Source organism: Sminthopsis crassicaudata, chromosome 2, assembly GCF_048593235.1.
Source record: "Sminthopsis crassicaudata isolate SCR6 chromosome 2, ASM4859323v1, whole genome shotgun sequence".
NCBI lineage: Eukaryota > Metazoa > Chordata > Mammalia > Dasyuromorphia > Dasyuridae > Sminthopsis > Sminthopsis crassicaudata.
The window spans coordinates 215,274,387-215,299,287 of NC_133618.1; the positions used below are offsets into that span (position 1 = coordinate 215,274,387).

A 24,901-nucleotide genomic window follows, 5' to 3' on the forward strand; every position below is an offset into this window, starting at 1 on the left:
TAATAAAAAAAAAAAAAAAAAAAAGTACATTTAGAGCCACCCAAAATGGGTGTTTCTTAATTAGCTTGCCCATGCCCTGAATTTACAAATGAAAATATTTTCACCATGAAAATGAGTATTTGGATTAATTTACATTAATAGATAATCTGACTAAATAAAAAATACCTGAAAATCAATCAATCTACTGCAGGGCTAACTGATGGAGGAGAGGATAAAGGACGAACATTTTTTGATATGGAAATCTCAATGAAGAGTTAAGGAACCTGAAAAATCTGTATAGTTTAGAAAACACCTGTTTATATTAGTGATACAAAGAAGCAGCCTTTTCTAACATGGCTCAGATATCACTGACAAACCAAACAAAAAAGTTAATCTATTTTTAACTGGAGGAAAAAAAATTAAAAAACAGACAACTTTTCTCCTATCCCCAATTTAGGATAGGTTCCAGACAGGCACTGAAGAAATAAAATAGAAAAATGTAGTAGGCTTGGGAACTATGTGGAGATCAAGGCATGAGGAGATGGTGAAATGCAGAATACAAGCATTCATCTATTTTCAATTATTAAAAATTGAAAAAGTAGCAGTCAGCTTAGCAGCTCCTTATAGACAAATCAACTATTCTATTTTTAGAGAGGAAAGGGCAACCAACAGAGACTCATTCCATCTATATCAACAAGGCACTATGAGTTAACTCACTGGTGAACAGAACAACAAGAATGAATCCAAGTCAGCATGGGCAGTCAGCAAACATGACACCCAAGTGGTCCCAGAAAAATTCACATCAAAAACTTGACTACCAAAAATCCAGGAAATCCTTGATTTAAAAAAAATATATTTTAAGATGATGCATAAAAATTTACTTATTTCTCATTCATTTTGATTCAATTCAGTAATCATGTATTAAGAGCTTACTGTCTACCATATACAAATCACTGTGCTAAGCAGTGAGTGGAGTCAAATGCAAGAATTGTCACTAAAACCTGGCAACTACATACAGTCAGTAAAAGAGGGGGAAAAAAAGTCAAAAATGGTACCTAGACTATAAATCAGTGTGATCTCCTTTGGTGAAGATTAAAGTTCGAAGGAGTGGGTTTTGGACTATGTTGAATCTGAAATTCAAGTAGAGATTTTTGTTTTGTCACTTTTTTGTATCTTTATTTGCTATTTTCTCCATTAGACTGTGAACTTAAGAGCAATGACTTTCCCGCTCTTTGTATCCCTAGCATTAAGCATAGTGTCTGACACATAATGTGCACTTAATAAATGCTAACTAATAATTAGCTAGTTGGTAATATAGGGCTGCAGTTCAGGAATAAAAACAGGACTGCAAACTCAAATCTGAGAATTATCTGCATAGAAATAATTGAACTCACAGTAATTAAGATCGTGGGGGGTAGTCAAAAGCAAATTAAAGGCTAGGTTATAGTCTTGAGAAGTTATTCATGTTTAATGGATAGGAGATAGATAATAATGTAGCAACAACATTCAGGATCACATAGAACCAAGCCAGCAGCAGCATTAAAGTCCAGGTAGAAAACTATATTGAAACCTATACATGTACTACAAAGTTGCAGAAATGATACTGGATTTAGCAGTAAGGAAATCAATTATAACCTTGCAGAGGAAAGTTTCAATGATCCTGAATTTAAGCTAAGTGGTAGAGTTAGAAGCTAGGTGAGATAATGAAAATAGAAAATAAGAATACAGAGTCCCTTCTGGGAAACTGCCTACAAAAGAGCAAAGAGATATAAGCTTTTTTTAAGAGTGGGAAGACCTAGGCATGAATGTAAAAAACAGTAAAAATAGCTATGGAGAGATTGAATATAAGAGGGAATGATCAATGACATAACTTTCCTCAGGAGAATGGAGGAAACAAGATCAAATGCACAAACAGAAGAACTATTTCATAAGAAGGATCAACCAAAAATAAAGAGGAAGGGGGTCACTTTTTCCTTAGAGACTGATATAAAGGAGTAAAAGAATGGAGGATGATGTAGAAGGATAATGAATTGGAAAAAGATTATGATGGATAGTTTTTTGTTTGTTTTTTTTTTTCCCCTTCTTAGTAAAGGAGGCAAGGTACTCAGCTAAAAGGAAAGGAGGGGTTGAGAAAAGAAGAGATTGAGTTATTGTGGAGAATATGATAGTCACTCAAGAAGAATAAAAAGATTTGTTTTTATTAATAAAGGTCCAGTTGTGTTAAAGGAGAAATTTGTGTTGGACCTAATTTGCACAAATGTGAAATCTCCAGTGACATTCAACAATATGTGAATAGGAGTATATGCATCAAATGGTGGGAATAATGAGAAGCTGGGATTTAGCTAGGCAGGTGTAGTGATATAAAACAACAAAAGATTCAAAGACAGAGGAAAGGGAACTAATCGAACTCATTATTAGGATCACAAAAGGAGTAAAATGAAGTCAGAGCACAGGTAAACTGGGAAAGAAAAGGCAGGAAAAAACGAAGTCTTGCTTAAGACAATGAATGGAGTATATGAAAGATAGGTGGTTAAGACCAGAGGGAAGTTTGGGATTCTGGAAAAAGAAGACAGTAGTTATGTGTAAGTACTATTAGATGAAAGGTATGACTATTCATACTACTGGTGTTGGTGAATGAAGGTGAAGATCATGGGAACTGAACTCACATTCAGCTATCTGAAGGGTCATCAATGATCTAGGATAAGCATAGGTATTAAATAAGTTAGACTGAAACAGGTATTGAACTTTTTTTTAAAGGAGGAATAAACTTGTACAGTGCCTCCAACACAGAAGGCACTTTAAATATTATCTGCTGAATGACTATGGATTTAGAAACTGGCAGATAACCATGACAAAGATATAGATTAGGAGACAATAGATGAATGAAACAAATCTCAAAGGAAAAGGGGTTGCTGAGTAATCCTGGCACAAGACAAATGTAGAAACAAAGAGCAAAGTATATGTCAATTCCTGATCTTAAGATGCATGAAAGGAGATGACCATGGAGGTAGTTTTCTTCTGGGAGTCAAGTCCAACACAGCATTTGCATACAAAGAAATCAGGGTACTTATAGTTAAATGCTTTAACCTTTTCATCTTTCTGTCAAAATGCCACCTATCATGCATAAAAGGATAAATAAGTGGAAAACAAAAACAAGAACTTTTAACATTTAAGTCAAAATTACCAAAATAGTATATAAAATATTTTTTTATCATTCAGATTTCTAGATCCTTTCCCCCCCCCCCCACCCTGAGGCTGGGGTTAAGTGACTTGCCCAGGGTCACACAGCTAGGAAGTGTTAAGTGTCTGAGATCACATTTGAACTCGGGTCCTCCTGAATTCAAGGCTTGGTGCTCTATCCACTTCGCCACCCAGCTGCCCCTCTAGATCCTTTTTCTTAATGAACTTTAGTAATAATCAAGAGATTAAGACCAAATCATAACAATAAGTTTCTATGAGTTATAATTTGTGGCAATCTCAATTCCCCAGAAAACATATTTAATAAGATTACAAAAAAAAGTCTTAATACAGGTGTCATTAGTAATAGCTGTAATCAAAATCAAATATTTGTAAATGATTAAACTAATCTGATTAAATTTCTCTGGAAAGCTTTTTTCAATGATCCTTTTGATACATTAGTTCAGCTTCAACCTTTGGTAAATTTATAGTAGTAATTCCCAAAGGGCAATGGAGTACAAGTAAGATAGAAATATTATCAAGAATGATTTGAAGGGGAAGTAATAATAGGAATGACATCATTGAGCATATGTATGATCAAGAAAGCAAGTGGACTGACAGACTTCAGCACACTAGGTAGATTAATTACAGAAGATTTACACATTGCCATGGATAAGAATTGTACCAGATAAGAAGAAATAAAGAGGCTATAATCTACACTGGTGGAGGGAAGAACAAGGAATGGTCATGGATCCATCAGAGTAATGATACTTAGAACTAAGAAACTTGGTTACTAAGATCTCATACTCCTATCAACTAGGAACAAATTAACTTTAAATCATTCACAAGCCACAGTGAACAAAACAATTCTAAGATCTAAAATTTTATTTGGGAAATCTAGACTACATGTAACTTAAATGACAAAATTTTTAGCACCAAAATATATTTATAGATTGTATAAATCTTCATTTCAGACATAACAAGATTTTCCTTTAAAGAAAAATATGGAGATAGTGATAGAGAGGTAGGTATGGAAGATGCTGTTTAAATGCTTTAAAATTTTCTTAGGATGGGATTTTTAACTTGTTTTAACTATATGATATAAAAATAGCATTTTGCTAGTTGAAAACATATTAACTCTCCAGTGAAAATAAAAAAAAAAAAAGATGAAATACAGAAGCTTTTAAAAAAAGGAACCTTTCAAGAGACATAGTTACCCAAATTAAATAAGGTTCCATCATTTTGTGGACATGCACTTTTTCCTATATAAATTCTAATACAAATATAAAAAATGAATAGCATAGCCTTTCCTCCATTGAAATTTCTATGAATTCACATAAATATTCTAAAAAAGTCTTATGTAGTGCTCAGAAGAGCACAGAGATGGGCTCACACATAATACCATGAAGACCTACAAATTTAATAAATACAGTAAGGAAACATTAATGACCACAGTTCATGTGTGTATGTATATATACACATACATATCCAGTATACACATGTATACATGTATGTATGTATACATACACATACAAAATACATACTCTCCTCATCATCCTCATTATAAGGCTATACTGTTTTGTGTTTTAAAAGGCACCTCTCCTTCCTTAACTATTACCTTCAATAAAAGATCTATTCAGTAAAAAGCCTAAATGTTTAATGTAATATTTTAGAATAGAATTTTTTCAATTCACATTTGAATAGCCAGTTTTTCTTACATTTAAATTTTAATAAACTAGGATGACAATCTTTCCAACAAGCATGCTGGCCTATAGTGTATATAATATATACAGTAGTTAAAACATTTAAAACTATATATTACATAAGCAAATAGTACAGCACTCCTGTCATACTCATATCTTAACCTTTGCATAAACTATCCCAAAGGACTCAATACATAAAACAGCAAAATGCACCTATGATTTAATATAGTCTTTATCTATGTGTAGATATATATATATGTATACACACACACACATATATATACACACACACACATACACAGATATATATATATACATGTGTGTATATATATGTATATGAATATATATATATAATGTGTTTCTATTAATATATATATTTATAAAATATACATAACTTTTAGGTGTTTTCAAATAAATCTTTTTAACTGCTTCCAAAAGAAATATAACAAGAGTACTAAAGGAATGAAAGTCAAATCCAAGGGAAATTTCTCATGTAAAATACATTACTCAGTGATGCAGCCCATTTTTACCCCCCCCCTTTAAAACAATTATAATGTATTATAAAAGCTAAATACTTTGCATAATATATTACCTATTTAATCGCAAAAAAAATCCTAACCTTGGTCAATAGAAAAATACTGAAGGTAATCATATCACTGATGTTAAAATATCTGTTTATGGTCTGGTCAGAATATAGCAAATGAGTTCTTATGACATTTCAGTACTAAGAATGATGCTGCAAGCTCCAATAGCACATCTGTGTCCATATCTCATGTGAACAAGGCAGAAGCCTGTCCTTTCTTACCATTCTCTATTTTAAAAATAAGATTCATGAAAAAAAACACTCACAAATCAAAAAACTATAAAAGCATTTTTATCATTGGGCTGGAATCTTTAGTTCACATTTGCTGAATTCAAGCTAAACTTGACTAATGAGAATTACACTGTATTAACTGCTTTCATAAATATCCACAATGGAACTTCATAATACTGGAAGAGAATGCCACTTGTGTGTAGTGTAGTCACTCATGGCATGTAATAGCAGCTCCCAAAAGGATTTTCACCACTGTTCATAGTGGTGTACATACCTCAGTTATACCACTTGTGCAAATACAAATATTTTATAGGAGGCATAAGTAATATAACTGGTGGCTTGGCCTTGAGAATTTCAGTGAAATAGGCAAAGGAAACTGAAGACATTAAAAGCAGGAACAGAGAAAAACAGGAGCTAGGGCATCTCAAATCAGTGCTTTTTGCCTGAACTTGCCAACTTCTCTCAATAAAAGTCAGGTCAGCAATTCACCATTTTCACATCATGAAGAATGTGATAACAAAATTTATAGAATGTAATTTGTCATTCTACTTCTTGGCATCATAAATTCATTGGTACCTTACCACTACAGGCAACAGTTGAAGTCCAATTCATTTGCCAATACAGACTAGACCTGTTAACATAAATGCTGATGATGGTATGGAAGTACAGATGAGTGAAGAGGATAATTATGTCAAAATTAAGATGCTAGCAACTATATAGTATATAGCAATACAGTAGCATACACACACATCTAGTTATGGAAATCAGCATAGGCCATTAGTCTGTATCTAACATGAAATCAAGATACCACAGGAGCCAAGATTGGAAGATATCGTCAGAAGGCTGCACCTTGATTTGTGTGCCCCCAGAATTAATCACCACCTTCAAATTTCATCCCAAATGTTTTTTTCTGCAGCCAACCATTCAGTGCAGTATCACTGGAGTAAGTTTACTTCACTTTCGCTGCCTAGAACCTGAAGCAAAAGACTTCCACAAATATGATCAATTGATTTATTTAGCCACCTTAAGGCCAGCAAAGTCAGTGGGGAAGGAATTCTCTTGTCCTGTGCCTGGTTTTTCAATCACTAGTAGCACCAGTGCAATTTTATTTGGGCTTGACTCCTGTGTGATCTTTCTACAGGATTAGATTCAGCAATGAAGTTACAGTTTATAAGGAAGCCTTAGCTTCTCATCTAATCAGCTAGGATGGGGGAGGAGGGAAGGAAAAGAAAGCCCCAGCTTATCTCAAGCTCTTTGGGAACATTAGCACAAATTATGTGGGACTTTCTGAAATAGTTCCAACAAAGATTTCTGGTCCTTCCATTGACAGGAGAGTATCCTTAAGAGCTCCTATTATAGAATCCTTGTTGCAATTCTAGTTTATCTATTTTGATGGCTTCCAAAAGAGAATCTAAGCATTTCTGGAATCCAGTTACCACAAATTCAACATTACTTGGTAGAATCCAGTGGCTCATTTTATGGTGCTTAGATTTGAGAACAGAATAAGCTCACAGAAAGAGCCTCTCGATTCCTCATGACCAGAATAATGGCCTAGAAGCCAACATGTCCAAATTTCCCCATCTAAGACAGTGCCCATCACAACCATTAATGTATCAGAGGTACCAGCATCCTAGATACCTAGACTAATAATATCCAGGTAACTAATAACTATAATTTCTTTTTCCTAGTCAGATATCTAGATTCAGAGTCCCAGCAGACAAGTGAACAGTAATCTGGAAAAGATAGTAAGCAACAAGCATCCGCAGGGCAGTGATATTCTAGTATCTCTTACAGAAAGGAATGACATCAGACTCAGCTAAGGGTCATGTTGTATTCTCTATTTTTAGGGAAGAGCTGTGTGGTTTTTTTTTAATAGCCCATGATCTCTCCACAAAAGGAATAGATGGCATCACCTGGGATCAAGGATTGAGGAAGTATCTGGATCTTTATTGTTCTAGCATACAAAATAGGGCCTGCAGAGAGTCCTGTTCCTCATCTCATACTAACTAGTGACCATATCCCATTTATCCCATAGTAAATTTAAATTAAAACATTAGAATGTTATTTTATTATATACTTTACATACTTAGTTTTAATCATAAAATGTAACCCATACCAACTATTCCTCTTCAGATCACTGATGATCACCACAATCAGAAACACCATTGCTTTGACACTGATAAGTTGCATTGATACGTTTTCAGAAGAGTAAAAGGTTTTATTATGGCCTGTTCCTTTTTTTTTCCCCCCCAGACTTGAGAGGCTACTAAAAAGCAAAGTTGTCATATTCAGTGATTTATAATTGTTTTCAGTTGGTACCTGATTTAGATGTCCAAGAAAAGGGATGGTATAGGAATCAAAACAGATTTCACTTAGGCAGTAAGAGCAAGGTACTAGAAATCTGAATAGTATAAGGTTGAGTTGAGGCAGCCAATGCACTTGGTCAGAAAGAATCAATTCTCAGTCATAGGTTCCAGAACTAACAGTTAAACTCATTGCTCTTTACAGGAAAAAAAAATATTGCTTTTTCACCCAGATGTCCTCCCTCCTAGCAGAGCTAAAAGGGTTTTTGAAGGTATACTGCTTGTGCTTTGGTTAGCTTTTTTCTTTTCTTTTTTTTTTTTAAATACAAAAAGCAATAGGATGAACCTAATGCAACCTTAGCAGATTGCATTTGGGATCATTTTTTTAAAACCAACACAAAGTGTGATAGTATTATTGAAGGCTATCAGATAGCCCAACCTGAGGTTTAGGGAAGAAAGGAAATATAAGTAATCTGAAGCATGGTTATGTGATATAAATAAATGAGACTCTCTCTAAACTTTTTTTTTTTTTTTTTTTTTTTGCTTTGCATCTATCCAGTTGTGAGTTCTTCGAAAAGAATGGTTAACCATTTCAGTATTATAAACATCACATGAATAAAACTGAATTTTAACAATAATACAGGTTATTTGTGTCAGAGATCTGTGCTAGTGACTTTCTTTGAACAATAAAGAGACCCAAAACTGAATGTCTGAATAAGTTAAATCACTTAGTAAGTGCAGACTGTATGAAACATTCTCTTTAAAGTTGAATATCTAATAACCAAACTCTCAGTCATTTGGTAATAACTCTATTTTCAAAAATGTAATATAATATATAATTTTGCCTGCAAACTAAGTATCTGGCATTATTGAATAATATATGTAACATATTATTGCATTCTTTTTTTTTAATAGGTAAAGTGTTTTCCCAGTCACTTTTTATGTATAAAGCTCATAGACACGCTAAACTAAACTTTCAGAACTGCCTGGTTATCATTCACAAAAGGGTTAGTCTAGTGGACATGTTAAAAGCCACTGTTTTGACTACCTAACGTGCATATGTTTGACAAAATTTCTCAAATGAAAAAACATGCTTAAGTTCCCCTGCTCCCTCCACCCCTCCCCAATAAATCATGTTATTGATCTATCCCTCCCTTAAGAGCACCCCAATTCCTCCATAAGGACTAAATGAACTTTGCTTCGCCCAGGCCTGCCTGGCGAATAAGAACCCCCTCACAAATAAAAGCATAAACTTTCGGGAATAATTTGAAACAGTTTTCAGGTTCACAGAACCAGCTGAGCTTGTAGCAACCTGAATAAACCCTGGTATTAGAAAATAGTACATTGACCGCAAAAACTATATTTTAACAAATGTTCTCTGTGCTCCATTGGCAGAATGAAAAGGGCAAGAAAAGGTGACTTTCTCCTTTGTCTTCTGTTATCTCTTATGTGCAGCTGATTATACAGAAAAAGTGAAAAGCTGAAAGGGAGGTGTCATGTCATACGAAGACTTTGGCCAGCGCGTCTGCTCCAGCACTGGCAATATAACATTTAGAGGGATGGAATGCCACATCATGAATCGATTCCCCAAACTTTTTTCGATGAGCTGTGAATTCTTGGATACAGGTCTTGCTTTCTAGGTTCCATAAACGTATTGAACAGTCATGACCTAAATACCAAAGAAGGTGAAATTAAAAAATAATAAATTTGATTATATAAAATCAGAAAGAATATTTAGATTTATGTTTGTTTGATGTACTTACTGCCAGACATCAAGTATAGGCCATTGGGATCAACTGCTAAACTTGTAACAGCTTCTAAGTGGGCAACCATTGAATGGATCAGTTTTCCTTTGAAAGAAGAGATTATTACTCATTATTTTTCTCAGTCTGGACAAAGTGGACTATCTAGAAGATTATCTTTGTGGCAGAAGGATCCAAAGTAATTCCCTAAATCACTGATAGTCAAAACTGCTTTCCTTTGTCATTCCCCCCCTTTCATCTACTTAAAAATATATTATAGTGGTTTTCTCAAAACCATGCATATGTGCCTCATTTTCACAAAAAAAATATAAGTTTTTTTAAAAGTGCAATACAATTACTGTCCCAGAAAGGAACAAATATTGGAATTACCTGTAACTAAAGAATTATGACTTCTTTACTTTTGCAATCTATTTTTGGGTAAAACATCACATGTTGCTTCAAAGGTAATCTACCTTTATGTAGAATTTTTCTTTATAACACCATTTTCCAAAAAGGTCTTAATGTAGTGGAAAGAGACATGAATTTGGAGTAATAGAACCTGGCTTTGCCCTTACTTGCTATAGGACCTTTCACAAGTCACAACTCCAGTTTCCGCATCAATAAAATAAGGGAGCTGGCCTAGATGACCTCTAAGTCCTCTTCCAACTCTAAATTTATGATACATAAGGTATTATATGAAAAGATATATTAACAAGGGTGAAGGCTTCTGTGGGTTGTAGTTGCATATTAAGTCATGCTCAAAACTGCACAAGACTTTGCTGTTATCTAGGCCTAAAAAGACTGAACCTATATGGGATGAACTATCCTCTTCCAAAATTTAGGACCTCCCTTGTACTCGTTTAAAATGTTTGCTATGTCAAAAAGGAAAAGAACTGCAATTGACTGTAGATTTTTTTTTCTTACAGAAAGGAAGAATGGAGTCCCCCCAATAAGAAAAAGTTACTTAAATATATTAGGGAAATTCATAAAACAAAAGGTAGAAATTCTCAGTAAATAATAGCAATCAATTTAGCATATCTAGGTCTCTTTTCTATCATTTCAACTGTTTTACTAAAATTTGTGGATGCTTCCAATGGTCAAGTCATTTAAAATAAGCTGGTATAAAATATTTAGTGACATGCAAAAAAATAAACTGAAGGGCCAGAGTTTGGTGGGGGACTTTTTCTCCTTTCTTCACTTTTAGGTCTGAGGAACAGAAAAAACAGTGATAAGGAGTAGTTTTACAAAAACAAAGGATTTGGAGTCTAAAGACCTAAAGCTCCAATCCTATCACTGCTCCTCACTACCTAAATGATCTTGAGCACATCTCTCTGGGTTTCCGATTCTTAACAAGCAAAAGGACAGGACTTGATGAAATGATCTTTAAGAGTCTTCAAAGCTCTGTCTGTAGTATTACCAGAAACTAACTTAAAATGATTTGTCAGAACAATATGAACATTCTCATTTATATTCCTATGATTATGGAATGAAACTATAGACCATTATTTCTATTCAGAAAAATATTGGTTACTGGAAACTCTGTACAGCTAAGTTAATTCTTAGCTGATTTTGATTAGTTACTAAAGTGTAGCCAAAATTGAGGGGGTGGAGGAACATTAGTTGGCACAGTAGAAAAACCTCAAATGGGGTCACAATGACTTGGATATAGGATGAAATGAATGATAACAAGAACAACCATAAGCCAAAATGGGAAAGTATTTCATCTTCAATCACTATTCTCTGTCTTTTTAAAGAAATCAACAAAGAACAAATTAGATAAAAGTTATTTTGGTTTGTTTCCTCTCCCAAAAAGAACTAATGTGGAATAATATCTTACCTGTGTTATTATCATAGAATTTAATGTGTCTGTCTTCATGAGCTGTGATACTGATTGGAAGTGTTGGATGGCTGATGACTCTATTTATTTGGCATGACATGTTAGAGGCTAAGGGGAAAAAAAATCAAGAAATAGAAATTAGTTATTAGCATTTTCACAAAGTACATATTCACTATGCAAATCCTAAAAATTCTTTAATTTGTCCTAGTTAAATCATTTTATGTTTCCCCAGTTTTAAAAGGAAAAAAAAAACATAAGATAGTTAAAATATGCTAAGAATTAGAATTATTGCCTTGTCATCTATTGCCTACAGATGTACATTTGGACTTAGGATTTCTGGCATTTCTTTTCCTAGAGCTGAGATCTTAGACATTTTCCTACTTTACTAATTTCTACTCTCACCACTAACCAGATAACTTTCAAACAACTCAATTCCTTTTAGTCTGATCTCCTAAGCAATAATAATTATTTGAATGGCATTTTCTCTGAACAATATACCAAAGGAGTTAGAAGTCCTATTACTATAAAAAAGTAAACATGAAAAAACTTATTTCGGACTCTATAACTAAGGCTTTTGCTTTTACCTAATCCCACTCTCATTTACAGGCAGCACCACTATCAGAATAGTGCTCCATTCTGGAGCACTGTTGCATTCATCATAATAATTATCATTTGATCTTCATAATAAGACAGAGAGGTTTAGGGCACAGGCATTATTTGTCCCATTTTTCAAATAAAGAAACAAACGAGGAATTGAAGTTCCTAAATTTTGTATTCCTTAGGGAATATAGGTTAGTTGAGTGACAAAAACAGACAGATTCCAGGAGCTTGTGGCTTATGGTGTAATACTTTTCTCTTTGCCACCTTGTGAATTATGAAATTCTAATGCCTCCACTACCAGGAATACCCTAGTCTCCTTGTCAGGGATGTCTCTAACACTATCAACCAAGAAAAATGAGATTTAAAAGATTTTTTAAAATGGACTTTAAATATTTAAACCTCTTTCTTTCTTTAAATATTGATTGTTGAATTTAAAAAAGCAGAGAGTTTACATTAGTCCTTAAATATGTTATCATGGTATAGCTAGTATAAGCTTCTAACTATCTATAATTCAAGATTCTATTTTCCCTTTGAAAAATAGGTGACAAGTCATGGACTGATTGTATTACATATTTAATTAGAAAAAGGAAATTGAAAACCAAAAAAGGGAATGAGAAATTTTCTAGCCACTATGGAAAGCAATTTGGAAGTAGACTTCCAAATCAATAAACTATGCAAACTTTTTGAATCCTGTGATACCACTAATAAGCTTAAACATTAAGGAGATAAATGAAGAAAAGGTCCCCTCTGTACAAAAAGATTCATAATAAATGTTTCTGTAGTGTCAAAGAATTGAAAATTAAGGAAGTGGCCATTAAGTGAGGAATGGCTGAACAAATTATGGTATATGAGTAAGTGGAATATTAATGAACACTGCCAAATGAAAAGAATAGTTTCACAGAATTATGGGAAGAACTGAATGAACTGCTATAAAGTGAACAGAACCAGCAAAACAATTTATACAACATTGTAAAGAAAAACAAAATGCAAGGATTTAATATTATGTGTTTATTGTATTGACCAACCATAATTCCAGAGGATCAATAATCAAATAGAGAGGTGACAGACTCAAGGAGAACAAGATACTTTTTTTTTTTTTTTTTGACATAGACATTGTAGGAATCTGTTCTTTTGACTTGACATATTTCTTGCAAAGGTTTTATTTTCTTTTTATTCACTGGAGGTGGAAGGGGAATCTAAAGGAAGGAAGATAGAAAGGAAAGAAAAAAGAAAGAAAGGAAAAGAAGGAAGGAAGGAAGGAAGGAAGGAAGGAAGGAAGGAAGGAAGGAAGGAAGGAAGGAAGGAAGGGAGAGAAGGGAGAGAAGGGAAGGAAGGAAGGGAGGGAAGGAAAGAAGGAAGAGAAGGGAGAGAAGGGAAGGAAGGAAGGGAGGGAAGGGAGGGAAGGAGGGAAGGAGGGAGGGAGGGAGGGAGGGAGGGAGGAAGGGAGGGAAGAAGGTTATCACTAAAGTAGCTTTATTTTTAATGCATGGAAGAAGGAAGACCAGAAAGAATCAGAGACAAACAAGCAGGACAGTTTAGAAAACAATGTGTTGGATTTGTTATATATCTAAAAGAAAAACAATTTATATATAACAAAGATTTGCAGCTTCATTCATGTACAATCTTCTTTTTCTCTTGTACTATGTATATAGAAACATTTATTTTATTTGGTGTATAAATTCAGAATGAAAAAATTTCTAAAAAAATTTTTAGGAGGAAGAATATTCAAAAGTCAAAAAATATTCATAATCAGTACCCATAAGACAATATAGAATTTATTTAAATTGGTACACATACTTGTATCTAGGTTGGCTTCTAAAGTGAGAATACGCTGTTGTGTTTCCATGTTAAAGATGCTAGTATATCCATTGCTGAATGAAGCTACCATATGGCTTGGATCACTGCTCACTAGATCCACAGAGGCAGGGATTCCCAGTTCTATACCAGTCAAAACATTTTCAAAGAAAAGAATGATTAGAATTTTTATTAAATAAAGTCAAGATGAAAATAATACTTCATAGAAAAATAAATAATATGATTTCTTAAGGAAACAAAGTTTGTCATTAGGGTTAAAAAAAAATCAATCAACAATTTTATCAAGCTCCTATTAGAGATCAAGTACTATGCCAGATGTTGGGAATACAAAATTTAAAAATGAAATAATTCACTCAAAGAGCTTATTATTTGATCAAGAGAGATAGCATACATATGCACTGGAAACATGTAGTGAAAAAAATGTAAAAACAAAAGACATTAAAATTTTTCTTTTCTTTTCTTTTTAAAAAGTAAACTATGTCTTGAAGGAAGTAAGGGACTCTCTAAGGCAAAGGGAGAGGAGTACATTCTAGGGCTGGGGAAAATCATTGCAAAGGAGATATGGGAGATGGAGCATCATATGTGAGGAACAGAAAAGCTAATTTAGTCAGATCATAAAGTGAAGAAGGAGAGTAATATATAATGAAGGTGAAAAAAAACAAGTAGGAGTCAATTCTAAAGGATTTAAAAAGCCAAACAGAGGTGGTTATATTTTATCCAAGATGTGATAGTCAATGGAATTTATTGGATAGGGAATAGCATGATTAGCTCTACACTCTTTTGGCAACAGTGTGGAGTACAAATTGGAGAAGGATGTATCAGGAAGAACAGCTAGATGGCTACTGAGATTGTCCAGATGAGAGGTGATAAGGTCTTGAACTAAAGTGGTAGTTATGAATAGAGGGGTCAGATGTGACAGATAATGAAGAGGGGGGGCAAGGTCAAGATGTAGAATATATTAGTTATGTGTGGCAAAAAAGATTGAGGAATTGAGCACAAATAGCACTATGGTTATGAATCTGAAAAACTGGATAAATGGTGGAGTCCTAGACAGAAATAGAGAAATATGGAAGAAGAGCAAGTTCTGATTAAAAAAAAAAAAAATGAGTTCTGTTTTAGACGAGTTATATTGGGATAACTAAGAAACATACACTTTAACATGTTCAAATGGTGCATGAGAGATTGAAGCTGGATATAAGATATTTATGGATCATCTACATAGAGATGAAAATTACAATCATAGGAGCTAATGAGGTTAACAATGAATCAATAGGCATTTATTATATACTACTATTATTATATTACTATGATACTAAGATGCTATACTAAATCCCAGGAATAGAAAGACAAAAATGAAACAATCTCTGTCCTAAGAAGCTTACATTCTATCAAGATCAAGTATAAAAAGAGGGCCCAGAACAGAGTCAGTCAGGTGATATGATATGGATGACGAATCAGCAAAGGAAATTATAAAGGAACAGCCAAAGGAATAGGAAAACTAATAGAAAGAGAGAGTAGGGTCACAAAAACGTAGAGGAAAAAAAAAATATTCAGGAGTGGGTGGTTAATAGTGTCATATGTTTCAGAGAGATAAGAAGGATGAATGGAAAATTACTATTAAATTTTCCAATTAAGAAATCACCTATAATTTTGGAGAGAGAAGTTTCAGAATAGTGAAAATTACTTACCAAAAGTCAGGGAGGTAATAAGAAAGAAAAACAAGATTCAAACCCAGACTGATCCAAACCAAGTGCTTTTTCTACCTCTAAACACTGCCTCTGTCTCCCTCAAGTACCTCATGTTTTAAGCCTCTAAAGCTTCCCAAGAAGATACTGCCTTCAACTCTAAACAAACAAAATCCCCTCCAACCACTGTAGTGGTAGTGTAAATCCCAGGAGTAAGGAATCTCCTCCTTCTAGATAATATATTGATTTAGTTTAACCACTGAATCGCCAGTACTAATTCATTAGAACTCAAGTACTCTATATAAACACTACTTCCCCGAATTCTCACCATTCTTTAGTTTTAGTAACCAGATCAGTTTCCCACTTCCAAATTAGTCTATAGGCTACTTCCTGAGGCCCTTAAATAGGCCTGGGGAATATCTGGTTGTTGGGTACCCAAAAGCCTTAGGTATGTACCTGCTACTTTTTTTTTTGTTTTTGTTTTTTACTATTCAGTAAACATCCTCAATACTTGACTAGTGTATTTTATGATTTATTAATGTAAAAGTCTAAACAAATGGGCAAATCATATTTTTTTATAAGCTATAAAATCTCACTATTGAAACATGATAGCTAAATGACACAGTGGAGAGAGCACTGGGCATGGGGTCAAGAAGATCTGAGTCCAAATCCCACTTTAGACATTTACAAGTTGTAGAATTCTGGACAACTTATTTAAGCTCTGTCTGCCTCAATGTGTCCATCTGTAAACTGGAGATAACAGCACCCACCTCTCAGTATTATTGTAAGGACAAAATGAGATAATAGTTGTAAAGCTCTTTGAAAACTTTAAGGTATTGTATAGATGGGACAGTTAAATGGCACAATAGATAAGAGTACTGGCTCTGGAGTCAGGAGGACCTGAGTTCAAATTCGACCTCAGAACTTAACACTAGCTCTGTGACCCTGTACAAGTCACTTAACCTCAACTGTCTCATAAAAACATAGAATCATATAGCTGCTAATCATTATTATTATTATTATTAAAATTGTATCATTAATGTTCCTAAAACACAAGTCCATATAATACTCCTACTAAAAAACCTTCAATATATCTCAGAATGAAATACAATTGCATTTTTTAGGTCTTTCAAATCAAAGCTTATTTTTCCATTATTTTTCTTCAAATAATATTTGCTTCTGATTGGAATACTTGATTTCTAAGTTCTGCATTCCATCTCTCCTCTTTTTGCCTTCGTACCGTAAGTCCTATACTTGGAATTTCCCATCTCCACTTAGAATCCATTATTTCTTTCTAGGCTCAGCTCACACAGCACTAAGAAGTGCCTTCCCTGATCACTTCAGCAGATAATCAGTTTCTTTTTCTTTACATAATCATTTATACACTTATTTGTTTACATTTTATATTTTATTTCTATTTATATTCTATGAGAGGCATATTGAATAAAGGATCAGCCTTAAGATTAGGAAGGCCTGGATTCAAGACTTACCTTTACTTTATAAGAGCTACGTAACCATGGCAAATAACAACCTCTTAATGCCTCAAGTAAATCCTTAATGCTACAATACACAGAAGGTGCCAACTTTTGTTAGTGAAGGGAGTTTATATACTGGCAATTTTCTACAAAAAGATGAAAGGAGGAAAAAAAGAAAGGGAGAAGGGGAGTGAGGGAAGGAAGGGAAATCAGAATATATCAGAATAATCAGAATATTTCCTAAAAAGCAGGAACTGGTTTTGTTTTGTCCTTATATTCCCACTGTCTACTTTTAGTGACTTTTACACAGTAGAAGCTTAATAAATACTTGTTGGGCTGGAATTTTTAACTACACACATTAAATTATAATTTATTTTAAGAAGTACAAAGAATAACTAATTTCTAGGCTTAAAAATAAGTAACTCAAATTTCAGTTTAAGTAAGATTCCAGAACCTAATTTCATATCTAGGACTATATGCTTTACAAAAATAATCAATTTTAAGAAACAACAAAAACAAAAATAGCATACCTTGATTATCATTAAATACACTTAGGGCTGGAGAAATTTCAGTTGTATTCCATAAACGAAGAGTGCCATCTGCTGAACAGGACAATAAACGCTGATGTGCTCCACTATAAGCCAAGCCCCAAACTGCATCTGTATGGCCCATAAGCGCACCTCTTAAAACAGAAGGGTCTAAAAAGAAACAAAATACAAGTCAAACATGCAAATTTAAGAAGAAAGACAAGTTTAACAAGTCATAATAATTACTTAAATTCTAAAGAAAACAAAACAAAACAAATGTAAACAGAAGTATCAAAAACACATCACTCTTATGACATATAATTGGAAACAAGATTGGAAACAAGTCTCAGAAGTATAGAAAAGAAAATCTTCAAAATTCTACTTTTATGCTTTGTGCTTGATAAGTTTATTCATATAGGTAAAACTTTACATTTTGTTTTAATTCAAATGTATCCCATCTAATTCTTATCATTCCTATAATTGAGATAATTTGATATTTTACTTCTGCCTTTAAAAGTCTACAACTAATACCAACTTGGTAACATCTGTTTAAGTACTAAGTTTGTTTTGTGTTTCTTGAATTACTTGAGACTCAGCTTAGTTTCAGCTTAATTCTAAAATAAGTTTCTACTTATTGTAAATATGATAGATTAATTAGGGGTGAAAACATAGAACTATCTTCTAAGTAACCATTGTTACATGAATCTATAGTTAACAGCTAGTGACAGAAAGAATTAAGATTTCATGGTTGTGTATACAAACTAAAGGGAACTTTAAAAAAATGTCTGTTGAGCTTTTAAATAATTTTAGTGATATGAACTTTTAAAAATAAGATTTAAATAACTACCTAGAAACAGGAGCCATACTACTCCTATTCATTCCTTCTATGCTTTCACAGTATACTATTCAATAATGGATTCAGAAAACTAAGAAAACATCAAAAAACTCTGAAAGTAATCCACAGGAGCTTCAAGGAATGTGGGAATGAAAACATTAATTGGCTGGTGAAAGCTACAAGAAAGAGCTATGAAGTGTGAATATGGGTTAACTGGTGTATTCTCAAATAGTACTTGATATAAATAAATGTTAGTTTAACATTTGTAATCAATAAAACTAGAAGAAGAATGTGTGTTCTCTGAAAATATTCCTCCTTAAAACACTTAGATGCCCTAAGCTCCTAAATTCAAATATCTTTCAGATCACATTAAAGATAAAGTTATTGTTCACATTCACACAAGTCCACCTATGGATTGGTCATATTTTCAAATTATATATATATATGCTTGAGTTAACTTAGGCAGGAGGAAGTAGGTCAGAAAAGAATCATTCAAAGAACATACCATAAGAGTCATAGGGATCGATGTTTGAGTTTGTTGTATTCCAGCCTTGAATAAGGCCATCTGTCCCTCCACTATAACACTGTTCACCATTGCTGCTCATTACTACACAGAGAACTGGTCCTCTGGGAGAGTGGAAGAGAATAAATTTATATTCTACCCATGAACAAATCACACTGATAATAATCCTTTTCAAGGGAAAATGCTTCATGATTCATGTGATAGTCTATTTCTATTTTTAATATGCAATAAATAATATGTCAAAATTTCCCCTAATTGAATAAATCAATAGTATGAACCAATTCCTTAAGATAAAATGTAAGAAATCTTAAATATAACCTTTGAATCAAAAGAAAATTAGTTCCAAATTTTTTTACCCAGCTTGTTTTGAGAACAAGATGATTTGCGAAAATTTATGATGTAATCCTTCTATTTGTTTCAGTATTCAAATACTGAAATTACACATTTAAATAAATGTAATATAATAAAAATATTGTATATTAATGTAATGCAAATAAATATTACTATAATAAATGCCTATGCTTTGCAATAGTAAAGCTGTTTAAAATATATTTTTAGCTTAATTATTTTGTTTACATTTGCAACTAAGTATAAAAGAAATTATATATATTCTATATATTTTAATTTACAATTATATAGCATCCAAAAGTACATACTTACTTATGAGCTCTGAATGTATAAATAGGTTCCACATCAAGAGAGGTACTCCTAGATTTTTTTTTTCAAAGAAAAAAAAATTATTTCTTGTGTTACTATGTTCCCCAACTGTTATTACAAAAACACCTTATGAAATATTTTAAGAATCAAAAAATGCTAGGGAGAAACTCTTACAAAGGGAACTTAAAAAGATTCATTCACAGTGTGGCAAAATGTGGAGTGCTAGATTATAGTCAGGATAATCTTGGTTCAAATCACAGCTTAGACAAATAAACTCTCTGAGCTTATTTTCTTACAAGTAATAACAGGATTATTAAATCTTTAGTTTCCATCAAACAGAATTCTTATGAGATTTGAATCAGATAAGGACAGAAGTAGTTTATGCTACACTGGATAAAGCACTGGGGCTGAAGTCAGAAAGACTAACTGTATGACTTTGGGCAAGTAACTTAACCTCATTTGCCTCAGCTTCCTCAACTATAAAATGAAGGTAAACAATAGCACACACTTTCCTGGATTGTGGTAAGGATCAAGTGAAATAAGATTTGTAATAGTACTTAACACAGTGCTTAACACATTGTAGTAATTATATAAATAGTTATTCCCTTCCCTAATAATTTGCCAACTTAAAAAAGCAAAAGGATGAAAGGACTAGAACTGGGAAGGATAGAAGCCAGTCAAACCTCCTCATTTTATAAATGGAGAAACGGAGGCCAGGAAGGTTAATTGACTTGCCCAAAGTCAAACAAGTAGTAAGGGTCAGGAGATTAGAACCTAAATATTCTGACAGCAAAAATACTCCTACAGCACATTCTTCCCTAGAGCTAAGATTTAAATTCACTACCTCTAACACCTATTGGCTGTACAGACATATGCACAATCTCAGTGTTATGAAGTAATAAAGACAAGAGGTTAATCTGTAACCTGCTGATACCAACTGATGAAAGAAGATCTCCTTCTAGAGTTTTGTATGTTCAGGGAATAAAAGATCTAGATATATAAACATAAATAAATGAATAAATAAACCTCCATGTTTATAACTTTTTCAGATTTCTTTTCCCTTCTTTTATTTGAACTTAAATACAATAGGAAAAGAAAAAAAAATTCCACATGCATCACAGAGCATAAGAGAGGATTCAAAACATAAAGTAATACATTTCCACTTCAAGGAAGCCTATATAATAAATATTACAAATGTTATAGTCAGAGCTGCCTATCTTTTCTTTGCTTCTGTAGATTTTTTTTTTTTTGTAATCTGCTATGCCCTTTTTAGTTTATTCTTTCTTATTACAAAACATATATGAATAGCTTCAAATAAAGATATTAATAGATTAACCTGTTAATCTCTGCATAATAATCTATTTAAATAAAATTTCTTTATCTTTTAAAAAATACAATCAACCCAAAATACAGAAGTTTTACAATATCAAATATGAGCAAAGACTGATATTACATCTAACTTCCATTCAAACACTATCAGGGATTTAATACAGATGGAAAAAATAGTTTTATACATATCAGTATGTATATATACATATACATATCTTAAAATTCCAAGTTCTCTTCAAAGCACTTTATCTCCTTCCACTTACCTCCCAAATTAACTAATACTAATTTTACATAGTTTGTATATATTCAAGTACATGTTGCTTCCCTAATAAAAAGTAAACCCCTTGAGAGATGGGACTTTTTCATTTATTTTTCAGAATTTCTGACATGTTTGTTGACTAAATGATACTACTGAATTAAACAGTAATCTTAAAACAGATCCACTTCACTTAAAAAAAAAAAGAAAAAAACAACCACCATCAAATTTAGACAGGGTTGATCAAAAGAAAGTCCAGTTGACAGTCAATATATATGGTAATATGATATAAACAGATGATAATGATGATTAACATTTAAATAACACCTCAAGGTATCCAAAGATATCCAAGGTATCACATTCTATGTGATAGGTTTTTTTTTTTTTAAATTTCTTTAGCTGTTAGTGTTTTCCTCCTAAAATTATCTTGTAATTATTTTGTACATGCAACATATATAAATCCACATAGGTCTCCTTAGGACAGTCTATAAACTCTTTGCAGTTTTTGTATTTCCTTTTGTCTTTGTATCATTATTACCTAGCACTAGGATTGGCAAATAAGAAAGACTTCTTGAATGAATGATTATCAACTGCTAGTGTTTCCTTCTCCCCACAAATCACCCAAAATCTATTTGTATAACAAATAAATAGGTGTATAACACTTATATTTCTTCATCTTATGATACATTTAAAAATTGGCATTAGTAACTCTATTTTGCTTTTATCCACCATTTTGTGAAGTTAAGCTTCAATTTCACATAAGTCATCTGAATTAGGTTTCACAAGAATATTCTCTTACTGTTACCTAACTTAAATAATGTCACAAAAATATCCCTTTCCCTCTGATGTCAGTGTCCCCCAAACACTCTTCCTCACTGAGAAAACTGATAATTCAAGCCCTATAATTCTGTGTTTCCTATTTTTCATTCCAAATTGTATGTTAACTGACAAATTATATTTTTGGGTCCTCAGCAATTAAGAACTTTGGATCTAGTTTGTTTTTCAACCTAATGCACTGTCAGTTATCTGGATGTAATTATTCAATTTTTTTATTCCACCACAACCATTTTGGAGACCAGGAAGGGACTGAGACTTGTGAGACTCCATGTGACCCAGGAATACTTAACTGAACAAATACTCTTAAAGCAGTTATATTTTGCACTTAAGTTCTTATATTTTGTCCTTAAGTACTATAAAATTTCTACCCATGGACTACCCATCCATAGACCTCCATGTGTTACTGAATCAACATTCACACAGATAAAGGAGACATGGTAACCAGCTTTAGTAAGCCAATAGATATCTTCCTCAGTCTAGCCTAGAAACGGGAAACTTCTCTTTCAGAAGGAGATGACTAAAATATATAAAAAATCTTAATGTGTTCCAAATTTGGTCTGAAGAAGGGACTTTCAATTATTGTATATTAAAAGTTTTGAGATTGCTCTTAGAAAATTGTATGCACTGATTCTGTGGTTAAACTTCTTTACTATGTCTCTCTTATGTTGTCCATATTTTGTATGTGGAAAAATGTAAAGTGAAACCTTTCTAAGCAACTTTTCCGAGTCTTTAGAAAAAAAAGTTTCTCTTTGCCTTCCTAATTCTTTTAGAGAAAGAGACAAAGAATGGAATCTTTGTGCTCAGTCTGCAGGAATTTATGGCATTATAAAACTAATTGTTATAAAACAATAATAAATTGATTAAATGGACACTAATTTAGTTTTCAGAAAACTCTCCTGCCCTTCTTCAAGATCCATTTTTAGCAAAGACATTGGAGTGGTTTGCCATTTCCTTTCCCAACTCATTTCACTGATGAGGAAACCAACGTAAACAGGGTTAAGTGATTTCCCCAGGATTACAGAGCTGATAGCTGAGGCCATATTTGAACAAAGGAAGAGGAATCTTCCTAATTCTATTTCCAGCACTCTATATACTGTCCTCCTTAGCTGTTTCATCAATTATAAAGTGAAAAATAATAACAGCACCAATCATTCAGGGTTGCTGTGAGATTCAAATGAGATAATTTTTTTAAATGCTTGGTGTGATGTTCTGTTTCTCTAAATCATAATCGTTCTCTTGGGGGCAGGTCTCTTGTGGAGCTTCTGGAGGCAGCCTTGGCTTTAGTTCCAGTTCAATAATCCCAAAATGCAGCCAGGAGTTAAAGTCCAGATCCTCTATTGTGTCCTTCAAAATCCTGAATCTTTTCCTGGGGCCCTGTTGGCTTTAATAGAGGCTCTTTCTCTCCTTGGTTCCTCGATAAACTCTTGTCAGAATGTCTCCAGCCAGCTTCAGTCTCTAGCTCCCTCTGAATCCAAAGCCTCCAGCCAGCACAAAGGTAGACGTGGGAATGAATCAGACTCTGCCTCCAAGGGTGTGGGATTGTGGGTTTCCCAGAATTCAATCCTAGTTGTGAATCTCCCGGAAGCCCATGAGCAGGCTTTTCCTTTAGACTTGTGAATCAACTGAATCCTCTCTCTGAATCTCCTCAAGCATCCCTGAAGTTCTCCCCTTGACTCAATCCAGTTTCTCACTCTCCCCACTGAATCCTGTCTCCTTATATCCTCCCAGAGAATGGGCTTGTGGGTACTCCCTGGGCTTGTTGGAGCTCCTTAAAAGTATGCTTTCTTTAAAGGTGTGAATCTCATGTGTGGACCAATGAGCAAACTCCTTTAAAGATGTAAACTCCTTTAAAGGTGTGAACTAAGTGCCTAAGTACCTTGTAAGAATCCTAACAGCTTGGCAGAATGACTACCATATAAGTACAATATAAATGCTTATTAGTTTTTTCCCTTCTCTCCTCCACAGTGCCTAACTCACAATGGATGGGTTTTTGTTTGTTTGTTTGTTTGTTTATTATAGTTTTTTATTTACAAAACATATACATGGGTAATCTTTCAACACAGACCCTTGCAAAACTTTCTGCTCTAAATATTTCCCTCCTTCCCCTTCCTTCCCTAGATGGCAGGTATTCCAATACATGTTAAAATATATGTTAAATTCAATATATGTATACATATCCATACAGTTATCTTGCTGCACAAGAAAAGTTGAATCTAAAAAGAAAAAAGGAAAACAAACATGCAAGCAAACAACATCAGAAAGAGCGAAAATGCTATGTTGTGGTCCTATTGTCCTTTCCCTAGGTGTAGATGGCTCTCTTCATTACTGAACAACTCAAACTGGTCTGAATCAATTCTCATAATGGATGCTTAATAAATACTGGTTGACTGAATGATTGATTAATCAAGGACATTGGTCCTTTTAAGCAATTATACAATATTCAATTAGTTAAGTAATTAATAAACTAAAATTTAGCTAAGTCTCTTAAGTCCTCTGAGTTTCCTTTGGAAATATCAACTGTCCAAAAGAAATCTCCAACTAATTTGGCCCTAACCCTTTCAATATATATCTATATAAATCACTTTAAGTTACCTTTTTAGTACTCTCTCCTACCTATACACATAAATAAAGCACTAATAATTGCATTTAAATGTTATTACTATATTATTATTTACATATCTCCTCATTGTGGTTTAAGAATTTTAATCAGTTTTATAGGAAACCAAACCATTCTCCAATTGATAAATGGTCAAGGGATATGAACAGACAATTCTCAGATGATGAAATTGAAACTATTTCCACTCATA

The 24,901-nt window shown here is 33.2% G+C and overlaps 1 protein-coding gene across 2 annotated transcripts in view; it reads right to left on the minus strand.

Moving 5' to 3' along the window:
• Positions 1-9,394: 9,394 nt before the first annotated feature.
• The window catches only part of STRN (striatin), a 140,297-nt gene continuing 124,790 nt past the window's right edge, over positions 9,395-24,901 (minus strand). For both annotated transcript variants that reach the window (XM_074288183.1, XM_074288184.1), the window contains 7 exons: positions 19,676-19,723; positions 18,998-19,119; positions 17,661-17,828; positions 13,953-14,093; positions 11,556-11,663; positions 9,740-9,826; positions 9,395-9,645 (listed from right to left, as the gene is read on the minus strand). In XM_074288183.1, coding sequence (XP_074144284.1) covers positions 9,476-9,645; positions 9,740-9,826; positions 11,556-11,663; positions 13,953-14,093; positions 17,661-17,828; positions 18,998-19,119; positions 19,676-19,723 — 844 coding nt within the window. In that variant the 3' untranslated portion in view covers positions 9,395-9,475. The remainder of the gene's footprint in view (positions 9,646-9,739; positions 9,827-11,555; positions 11,664-13,952; positions 14,094-17,660; positions 17,829-18,997; positions 19,120-19,675; positions 19,724-24,901) is intronic.